This window comes from Palaemon carinicauda, chromosome 8, assembly GCF_036898095.1.
Source record: "Palaemon carinicauda isolate YSFRI2023 chromosome 8, ASM3689809v2, whole genome shotgun sequence".
Lineage (NCBI taxonomy): Eukaryota > Metazoa > Arthropoda > Malacostraca > Decapoda > Palaemonidae > Palaemon > Palaemon carinicauda.
Window position 1 is genome coordinate 12,336,822 of NC_090732.1, and position 11,160 is coordinate 12,347,981.

An 11,160-nucleotide genomic window follows, 5' to 3' on the forward strand; every position below is an offset into this window, starting at 1 on the left:
CGGTGAATATATAATGGCTGAGCCTCTGGCGGCTCGACAGAAAAAACACACAAAAACTCGCGAGCGATCGCTATGAAGGTTGCGGGTGTGCCCACTAGCGCCAACTATCGGCCAGATACCGCATATACATGTAAACAGACCCAATTTTTCTCATCCCGCTAGGTCTCTATCGGGGAGGAAGGGGGGGCCTTTAATTTATATATTCACCGGGTAAGTATATTCAAAAATTTATTTTATAATTAAAATATCATTTTTAAATATTTAACTTAGCCGGTGAATATATAATAGCTGATTCACACCCATGGTGGTGGGTAGAGACCAGAGTTAATTAAGTTTACAGCGTATATGCTTAGAGTTTTTGACAGTTATATCATAACAAAACCCAAATATATAAAGGTACCTGGTAAGGAAGTTGACTTAGACGATTACTCTGCCTTATTAGTCTGTCTTCCTCACGAAGCCCAGCGATCCTCTTAGGATGCTGAAAGACTCCCAGGAGCTGAAGTATTAAGGGCTGCAACCCATACAACAGGACCTCATCAAACCCCTAATCTGGGCGCTCTCAAGAAATGATATTTGACCACCCGCCAAATCAAAAAAGGCTGCGAAAGGCTTCTTAGCCTTCCGTACAACCCAATTAAAAAACATTTCAAGAGCAGATTAAAAGGATATTGGAATTAAGGGAATGTAGTGGTAGAACCCTTACCCACTACTGCATTCGCTGTAACGAATGGACCCAGTGTGTAGCAGTCCTCGTAAAGAGTCTGGACATCTTTTAAGTAAAATGACGCGAATACCGATTTGCTTCTCCAAACGGTCGCGTCCATAATACTTTGCAGAGATTTATTTTGCTTAAAGGCCACGGAAGTTGCTATAGCTCTTATTTCGTGCGTCTTAACCTTAAGCAAGCATCGGTCTTTTTCATTCAAGAGAGAATGAGCCTCTCGTATTAAAAGTCTGATAAAATATGACAAAGCATTCTTTGACATAAGCAATGATGGTTTCTTAACTGAGCACCATAATGCCTCAGATCCACCTCGTAAGGACTTAGTACGAGCTAAGTAGAACTTAAGAGTTCTAACTGGACGCAGCACTCTTTCAAGTTCGTTGCTTACGATCTCTGACAGGCAAGGTATATCAAAAGACTTAGGCCAAGGACGAGAAGGCAGTTCATTTTTGGCCAGGAAACCAAGTTGAAGTGAACATGTGGCTTTTTCTGTAGAAAAGCCGATGTTCTTACTGAAGGCATGAATTTCACTGACCCATTTAGCCGAAGCCAAGCACACTAGGAAAAGCGTCTTGAGGGTGAGATCCTTCAGGGAGGCTGAAAGTAATGGCTCAAACCTGTCTGACATGAGGAACCTTAGGACCACGTCTAAGTTCCATCCAGGAGTTGCCAAACGACGTTCCTTAGAGGTCTCGAAAGACTTAAGGAGATCTTGGAGATCTTAATTGTTGGAAAGATCTAAGCCTCTATGACGAAAGACCGAAGCCAACATGCTCCTGTAGCCCTAAATCGTGGGAGCTGAGAGGGAGCGAACATTTCTCAGATGTAAAAGAAAATCTCTGATTGGGCTACAGAGGTACTGGAAGAGGACATAGATGCTGGCTTGCACCAATCTCGAAAGACTTCCCACTTCGACTGGTATACTCTGAAGGTAGAAGCTCTTCTAGCTCTCGCAATCGCACTGGCTGCCTCCTTCGAAAAGCCTCGAGCTCTTGAGAGTCTCTCGATAGTCTGAAGGCAGTCAGACGAAGCGCGGGGAGGCTTTGATGAACATTCTTTACGTGGGGCTGACGTAAGAGATCTACCCTTAGAGGAAGACTTCTTGGAATGTCTACCAGCCATTGAAGTACCTCGGTGAACCACTCTGTCGTGGGCCAGAGGGTAGCAACCAACGTCAACCCTGTCCCTTCGTGAGAGGCGAACTTCTGCAGTACCTTGTTGACTATCTTGAATGGTGGGAATGCATATAAGTCCAGAAGAGACCAATCCAGTAGAAACGCGTCTATGTGGATTGCTTCTGTATCTAGGACTGGAGAGCAATAGATTGGTAACCTTTTGGTCAACGAGGAGGCAAAGAGGTCTATGGTGGGTTGACCCCAAGTAGCCCAAAGACTCTTGCCCACGTCCTTGTGGAGGGTCCATTCCGTGGGTATCACCTGACCCCTCCGACTGAGACAGTCTGCCAAGACGTTCAAGTCCCCCTGGATGAATCTCGTCAATAGGGAGATGCCTCGATTTCTTGACCATATGAGAAAGTCCCTTGCGATCTCGAGCAGCGTGAAGGAGTGTGTGCCTCCTTGCTTGGAGATGTACGCCAAAGCTGTGGTGTTGTCTGAGTTGACCTCTACCACTTAGTTTCGAAGAAAGCTTTCGAATTTCATCAAGGCCAAGTGGACTGCTAATAGCTCCTTGCCGTTGATGTGCATGCTCCTCTGACTTGAGGTCCACAGACCCGAGCATTCCCGACCGTACAGGGTCGCACCCCAACCCAAATCCGACGCGTCTGAGAACAACACGTGGTTTGGGTTCTTGACTGCTAGGGATAGTCCCTCTCTCAGACTGATATTGCTGTCCCACCATTTCAGGCATGCCTTTACTGGTTCGGAGACTGGGAATGATACCGTCTCTAACGTCTTGTCCTAGTTCCAGTGAGAGGCTAGATGGAACTGGAGAGGCAGAAGGTGTAGTCTCCCTAGCGAGACAAACTGCTCCAGGGATGAGAGAGTCCCTACGAGACTGTTCCAACTCCTGACTGAACAAACGTTCTCTTTTCAGCATTAGTTGGACTTCGAGCAGGGCTTGTTCTATTCGGGTGGCAGACGGAAAAGCCCGAACAAAAAAAACTGGACTGCGAATCTCCATCCCCAAATAAAGAATAATCTGGGATGGGATCAGTTGGGACTTTTAGGTTGACCAAAAGTCCCAACTCCCTGGCCAGACTCAACGTCCAATGTAGATCCTGCAGACAGCGAAGACTGGACAATGCTCTGAGAAGCCAGTCGTCCAAGTACAGGGAGGCTCGGATTCCCGATAGATGGAGGGATTTTGCCACATTCCTCATGAGCCTCGTAAACACGAGAGGAGCAGGACTGAGGCCAAAGCACAGGGCTCGAAACTGGTACCCCACATTCCTGTAAACAAACCTAAGAAACGGTTGGGAATCCGGGTGTATAGGAATGTGGAAGTATGCCTCCTGAAGGTCGAGAGAGACCATCCAGTCGCCTTCCATTAATGCTGTTAAGACAGCCTGGTAGACTTCATCGTGAAGTTTGTCTTGACAATGAACATATTGAGCGCACTTGCCTCTTACGTACTCCTGCAGTGAACATGGCTGCCAGATCATTGGAGCCATCCGAGAGGGACTTGTTCCTGCAGAGAACGTGGCTGTGAGATTATTGGAGCCATCCCTGATAGCCTTGTTTATGCATGACATAATTGTACAGCAAAACTTCAAACGCTCGAAAAAACTCCTAACAGGAGATGGTCTAGCTCTGAAGTCGACCATAAAATCTTGGAGCGTCTCATGGCCAGGCTCCAGGGAGAGTCTATGAGGTTTGAGAAGTCTATCTGGGCAGAGGCAGGAACTCCCAAGCCGAGAACTTCTCCCGTGTCATATCAGACTCTCGCTCTATAAGCCAGCTTAAAAGTAGGGAAAGCAAAGGCTGTCTCCCCCAAACTCCTCCTGGTGATAAACCAGTCGCCTAGCAAACGTAAAGCTCTCTTAGAAGAGCGAGAGAGCACTAGCTTAGAAAACAACGGCTTCGAAGTAGCTAGGCCTAGTGTAAACTCTGACGTTTAGGCGAACGAGGAGCAGCAGTTACAAAAAGATCCGGACAAAGATCCTTAAAAATCAGCATGATTTATTTAAAGTCCATAGAGGGCTGAGCAGCTTTAGGCTCCTCTCCGTCTGACAGAGTCCTCAAGGGAATATCAGTAGGAGGGGGATCAGCAACTTCCTCATCTGAAGGAACCTTGTCCGACAATTGCCGAGTCTCAAGCAAGGGAGAGACCTGCCGTGGTGGCAATGCTTGACAAGCAGAGTCCACACGCAAAGGAGCAACAGTAGCAGTCAAGGACGCTATGTCATGTAACTGCTTAAAGGACTGACCAGCAACAACAACAGGTGCGAGAGGACGCTCGACGTCAACTCGAGACTGCCTTGACTGCTTAGACTGAGCAGTCAAAACAACTCTTGACTGCGGTGGTTGACGCTCAACGTCAAAACAAGTCAACTATGCGGGTTGGTGAACGTCCTGAACGTCAACAAGAGCAAGCGGCAGCGGCTGAACGTCCACAAGCGGCTGAGAGTCAACACGGGACTGCATCGAGTGAGGCTCTACAAAACACGATTGACGTGACTTTGTAACGTCAATGTCAACAGGACGAGCAAAGGCTCGTTTGGGCGGCTGACGGCCAGGATCTCGATCAGCTAAGCGGCGAGGATCATCGTGAACCTGCTCAGCAGAATAGTCCTCCATAAGAGAGGCAAGCTTATTCTGCATGTCTTGCCGTACAACCCATTTAGGATCAACGGGAATGGTTGCGGTAAGAGACGAGGGTAACGTCTGTGACTGCAAAACCTTGCCTACAATAAGACTCTCGGAGCCTGTGTTACGCTTTTGTTTAGGCGGCGAGCAGTCTTCCGATGACTGCATAGGGTCAGAGCTGTCCCAATGGCTACAACCAGGACGCTGGACCTGTCCTGAAAGGACTGACTTTCGCTTAAAGGGCCTCGAAACCTTGCTCCACGGTTTCTTACGCGAAAAGCCTTCGGATGACGAGGAGAAAATCGTCTCACTCGTCTTATGGTAGGGGCGGTCTTGGTGAGACACGCCTGAAACCATAGAGGGAACGTCTGTTCGTTGATCAAGGCCTCTCGAACCCATAAGTCGTACGACATTACTTCTCCCCTGGGCTTGGGAGCTTGCAAGAGGTCTCGGACTAGGCGAACGACAGGCACGAACAGACGAACCCTCGGTCGCAACACTGATAACACTTTGCGCAATTATCACTATATCACTACGATTTTCTGTTTTGCACTTACTTCACTGAAATCGAATTTTTCAACAATTCACATTAGGCATGAATAAAACTGATTTCTACCTGAAGCACGCAATTCTACCCTCATCAAAAGGTTATAATTGCGAAATAAGTCGTATAATGTAAGCACGTTAATACAAGCAAAAAACAGTAAACATATTAAGATAAAAAGATCAGTGGCTGGGAAGGAGACTAAACACTAGTTCATTCAAAACTACGTTTTCAATCTCTCACCGTACAGTGCCTTGGGACGAGAATAAAAACTAAAAACGTTTTATCCTTTCTCCCCGTACAGAGACTAGGGACGAGAGTAAAAACTGACTCGAGAACAACGTTACTCGCTTGGGACGAGAATAAAGATCGGAACGTTCTCTCTTCCTCTCTCTCTCTCTCTCTCTCTCTCTCTCTCTCTCTCTCTCTCTCTCTCTCTCTCTCTCTCTCTCTCTTGATTTCGCACCGAAGAGAAAAGCCCACTTACCTTTCGTCAATAAACAGGTTATTTGACCAAAGGAAAAAACAAAGGTTTTTCAATTAACAAGTTCCTTTAAAATAGTATTTAAAACATTTAAGTTTGAAAGAAGAATGAACAAAACGTCAGAATCGATTTACTCTTTCTGCAAAGTGAAACCGTGATTCTCTCTCTCTCTATCGTAACGATAGAGCGCAAACTGCGTAGCATAAATAAACTAAACGTTAGTTCATCTTTGAAAAAGTACGAAGACTATTCAAAGAAAATCTTTCATAAAATATCTACTAAAAAATATTCATTTAATAAGTTTTAAATCATTTGCTCTGTAAAAGTTATTTACGATTGAAAGGGCTCAACGTTGTTTAACTTCGGTTTCCAAGTTAGGACCGCCTACTCTCGGATTAGGGGAGGAATAGGTAAGGTCGCATATAAACAAATCATTAAAATTTATCTTGATGTTTATTATAAATGGAAAGCTAATCGAAGAGGCCTAATAAAGGCGGTTGAGATATAAAATATATTGAGGAAAATCTATAATTAACAACAACAATTTATAACGTGATAAGATAATTGCTAAAAGCCTAAAACACACTTCCGTACTAAGGGAAGGGTCGGCCATTTAAAAGTCAAAGAAAGTCCAAAAAACAATCCAAAGTCATCAACAATTAAATCTATCCAAAAACGAGTTCAAGATTTAAGTTGAAGATAAAACACCTGCACTGCGAAAGCTCAAACCAAAAGGAAGTACTTCACCAAGACTGTTGAAAAAAACTCCAGGTTAACAGCGAGTAATGGTACGTCTTGTCGATCAGACCGACAGAGAAAAATTGGGTCTGTTTACATGTATATGCGGTATCTGGCCGATAGTTGGCGCTAGTGGGCACACCCGCATCCTTCATAGCGATCGCTCGCGAGTTTTTGTGTGTTTTTTCTGTCGAGCCGCCGGAGGCTCAGCCATTATATATTCACCGGCTAAGTTAAATATTTAAAATCATGATTTCCATAGTGTAACCAAATTTGTCCTTAGTTGCAATCTAATTACTTTTCTGCTACTATTTCTAATGAATCAAGTTCGTTTTTAAATCCTCATATTAGACTGGAATAAGACTATCTATTACCTAAACAAATGATATGTCACAAACCAAATAATGTCATAAACACTATACAGTAAAAAAAAATTACTAACCTTTGAGAAGACCTATAGAAAGTTGATCGGTATTTAAATTCTCCAAGTATTTTCCCAAGTAATTGTTGAGAACCCATGTTGCAAGTCCTTCAAGCATTATGCAGCCAGGCAATACAAGTTGAGAAAATGTTACCTGTCACCACGGATCTGAAATAAACAGACATAAATGCAATAGTTTATAAATCAAGTTTGCTATATGGAGATACAATATAAACAAAATCACAAATTTTAAAAGTAATTTGTATTTTTCCTAACTATGCAAACCTGCATCCTTCAATAGGAGTATGCTTTAAGCTTGGCTGAGACTTGGCTGACAAAATTTAAAACAAGGTGTCTTAGTGGGTGGCAGGAAAGCAACCCCCTCCCACAAGTACATTGAGTAGCCACTTTGACATTCACATAGGGCTTGCGGAGTGGTTGAGGCAGGAAGTGAAAATTAAAGGACTCAAGTTTATATAGTTAAGAAAAATACAAATTACTTTTTAAATTTGTGATTTGTTCCAACACAAATAGAAACCCTAGTCCTTTAATAGGAGACTATTTTAAAATGCAGGATGTCAAAACACTTGGATCTGATAGAAGGGTACGGGGGTATTGATTCCTACCACCTCCTAACAATTGAAAATGGATTCCCGTGGGTTAGGCTAGGTTTCTATCCACTGACAGACAATCAAGGAAAGACCTGTATCCACAGAAGGATATGACGTCAGGATGTACAGCCAATTATCTATATTGTATCCTCTATTCTATCCATCCTCCCGCTTGTAATGAGGATGGGGGAAATGCCTCTATAACCGACATATATGGAATAGTTGCTCGGTTTAGAAGCTAAACCACATCAATATCCAATCCAGCAAAAATTGGAACCACCCTTGCACCCCAAGGGAGGGGAGGGAGAAGAGGAAAAGGTCCTGACACCCCACCTCTTATCATAGACTAACGTCACAACCGTTACCTTAAACGAGATGCTTTTGTCCCGTAAGGAGCTAGGTAAGCTACACAATCTGCTGACCAGTACAGTACTCCTATGGATACTGGGCTATAAAGGTTGCATAGTGCTTACATACTCTAGCCTTTAGCACTTGCATCACTGACAGGCTATTCCTGAAGGCTGGGGTAAATCCGATATTCTAGCTTCGTGTGGTCACATCCAGCGTGGTCGAAAAGGGGAGTGCATTCCATTGTTCCATGAAGCCAGAAGAAAACTGCATTTTAGGATCTTTCATTCCTTCCATACTGAAGGAAGAGTCATAATATACCCCTCCCCCAAGGACAGGAAGGCAAGTCATTCTTGTCCCTGCTAAACACAGGAAAAGATACAGTACCTCCTTTTCTAACTCACCTACACAGGGCTAACCCATGCTTGAGCAGGTCCATTTAAGAGACCTTGGGCAAAATTTTTCTTTCAATAGATGAAACAGCATATTGCTTTTGAGTATTATTCATTACAATAATTTTATATTCAAGCTTTAGCTAACTCTTGTCTGCACCTGCCATAACCCCACCCATGAAAGTGCAGCCTTAGGTTAGGTATGATTACGTTAGATTATATCTGTAATCATTCCAATTTTTCTTTTCCTTGTACTATATGTACTTGCATGGTTGTTATTGTCTCAAACGATGTTCTCATAATGCTGAACCAAAATTTCCTCTCATATTCTACATCAGTCATTATTGTAGTTACTTCTATTTTCGGTGTACACTCTCGCTGCCTTCCATTCGGTTTCTCGTTGCAAACAGCCTGTCACTGGTTTAACTTAGTCATCTTGTCTAACCTTCTTTGAAGAATCAAATCCCTATTCTCAACATCAAGCATATTGACACACCTGAATGTTCCAATTAACAGACCAACCTGTTCAGGTACACCCTGGCCTCAAAGTTTAACTACTGTATTACTATCTTAGATTTACTGGTACCCTAAAAGTAAAGGAGTCTGGTTTCAGTTCCAGTATCAGCCAAAGAGACACACCAGAACAACATCCAGGCAAGCCCAACTCGCCACTGTGGTGCCAAACCACAGCAGTATCTTCCCCAGTAAACAGTTTAAATTCATGGTCCTGGGCTGAGATTAATCTGCTGCCATGGGAATGCTAAGCGAATGCGTTGCCACTGTACTAGTCAGGAGGCTAATCTTATGCTAATAGCAACTATCTTTATAGTTTATGTGAGAGAGAGAGAGAGAGAGAGAGAGAGAGAGAGAGAGAGAGAGAGAGAGAGTGTTCAAATCAAAGCCCATATGAGAAACTTAGCAATCTCCTGTCAGCATTAAAGATCTGACAAGATCAAATGAAGAAATTGGGAAGACAAGTAGGCAGCATGTAGCCAGCTGCTCTTGATGACCTTGACCTTCTGGGTTTCATGTATTCAATGAATTCTCCCACACTTGGAAGAGATTTTGAGAACTCTTTCTGTTTGTGGGAAGAAAACAGAACCTTCACTTTAGATACCCTGTGTCTCAACAAAGTGTGCATAATGGATCAGCAACTCAGTAAAGCTGCCAATGACAGCTCGGCGACATATGGCTCTATAGTGGAGCTCAAGCAAAACCTGCATCCACTCATTAAATAAAAAAGAAAATTACCTCTTATACTCGGAAAGAAAAGGGTCTTATAAAACATTACATTGTACACAATTTAAATAATTTCAGTTATAAAATAGGCGGTGCCTTTCGAACTTGGATTGGGATATCAAAAGGGACCTTTACACCATCAAAAGGTTTGTCAAACACGGTTGTCCAACCTGCTTGTCAAACGATTTGAAGGTGACAGACAGTCAAACCAAATGTACATCAAACAGTCATCAACTCAGTGTGACTCACGCTGTTTGTGAAGCAAAGATATGCCTCTCACTCAGGACAGTTTTACTGCCATTGGCTTAGCAGTGGCACTAAGGAAAATAATATTAAAGTGGACAAAAGAATGACAGTTAAAAAGAGATCAACTTTCACATACCAACTTAATTGTTCATATGGAATTAGAACTAGATGACTGGCATAATTATATGAAACATATATATATAGATCTAAGGAGGATTGTTTGATGTTTGACACTTGCTCTCACATGCAAACTTTTTTTTGGATAAAAGAAGCCCCACCCACAAAGTCACGCTTGATCAGACTTTCTTCAAACTGTTTGACCAATGTGTTTGACAATCAAATATCCCATTAAAAAATTACTTCAAAATGTGTTTGTCAAACCGTTTGATTGTGTGAAGTTTACTTTGTATAATGACGGACAGGACATCCAGTGAGCATAAAACACCACCGGAGTGTATGTATGATAGCGGCCACCTGTACGTATGATGACAGCCAGCTAAAAATAAGCCAGTGTAAGAAGGGTCGCAGGGGACGTTAGCCACCCCTGTTAGGTAAGTAGGTAAGGACAACGCTTGTAAGTTAGGTTAGGTGAGGAAGTTTAGATTAGGTTGTGTTCTTGTGTAGAAGTTTTGCAGAGAAACGGACGCAGTTTTTGTAGTACAGTGGTTACATCTTACGAATGACTAGAAGAAAACTAAGAAAATTCCCATTTTCTATGCATGCTGGAGGTACTGGCTGCCGATATACAAAGGCTCCACACCACCTAACCTAAATTTCCCCACATGACCTAACATACATGCTGTGTGTCCTTACCTATTTACCTACCAGGGAGGGGGGGATAGCAGTCCCCTACGACCCCCGTTATACTACCTTATTCTTAAAGATAGGGTTGAAAATGAAACAGAAAATAAGGGAGTTATGTGGCATGGCTGTCAACATACATACCGGAACTATAACAATACTATATAACCAGTTGAAATATATATTATACGTATAATGAAAAATTATCTAAATATTACTATTACGAAATACAATCATCAGTGACGATGTATTATATTGCCTAGGGTAACATTGTCAATAAGGCGAATTAATCCAGTAAAATAAGTTTATTGAAGCTTAATAACCATCCCAGCTTCAATAATCTTTAGCCTATCATTTATAAAAGATAGACAAGTAAATCAAAATAAATTATCGTGGTAAATTATCTTACCGACCACTACGACACCAGTCCTTCTGAACTAACCTCCATTCTCCTGTCAATAGAAATAACATATATAAAAACCTCTAAGATAATCCATCTCTTACCAGCAATTCACTGCTAAACTGCCACACTGTCTGCAAATGAAATCATGACGAAAATTGCAAAAATTGCGTCACATAACTGTACCCCGAAGACATAGTCATATGTTCGGGTAAACAAAATCCACAACTGATGAGCGATTTACTAAAGTCGGGTTACATAGATGCAATGAGAATCCCTAAACACTGATATTTTTTTTCAAAGATTTGACATACCATATTATGACTATTTTTTCCTATTAATTTCCATGGAGAGCAAGATCTTTATTTACTTGTACTGTATATAGATCATTTATAATCTATTCTAATGTTTGTGTTCGATTGCCAGTTGATTTCACTGAATA

At 42.4% G+C, this 11,160-nt stretch overlaps 1 protein-coding gene across 1 annotated transcript in view; it reads right to left on the minus strand.

The window, feature by feature from the left end:
• The window catches only part of Vps13D (vacuolar protein sorting 13D), a 390,232-nt gene extending 379,279 nt beyond the window's left edge, over window positions 1-10,953 (minus strand). The window contains exons 1-2 of the mRNA XM_068377692.1: window positions 10,823-10,953; window positions 6,703-6,849 (exon numbers count right to left, since the gene is read on the minus strand). Of these exons, the coding sequence (XP_068233793.1) occupies window positions 6,703-6,799 (97 nt within the window). The 5' untranslated portion in view covers window positions 6,800-6,849; window positions 10,823-10,953. The remainder of the gene's footprint in view (window positions 1-6,702; window positions 6,850-10,822) is intronic.
• Between the last annotated feature and the right edge of the window lie 207 nt (window positions 10,954-11,160).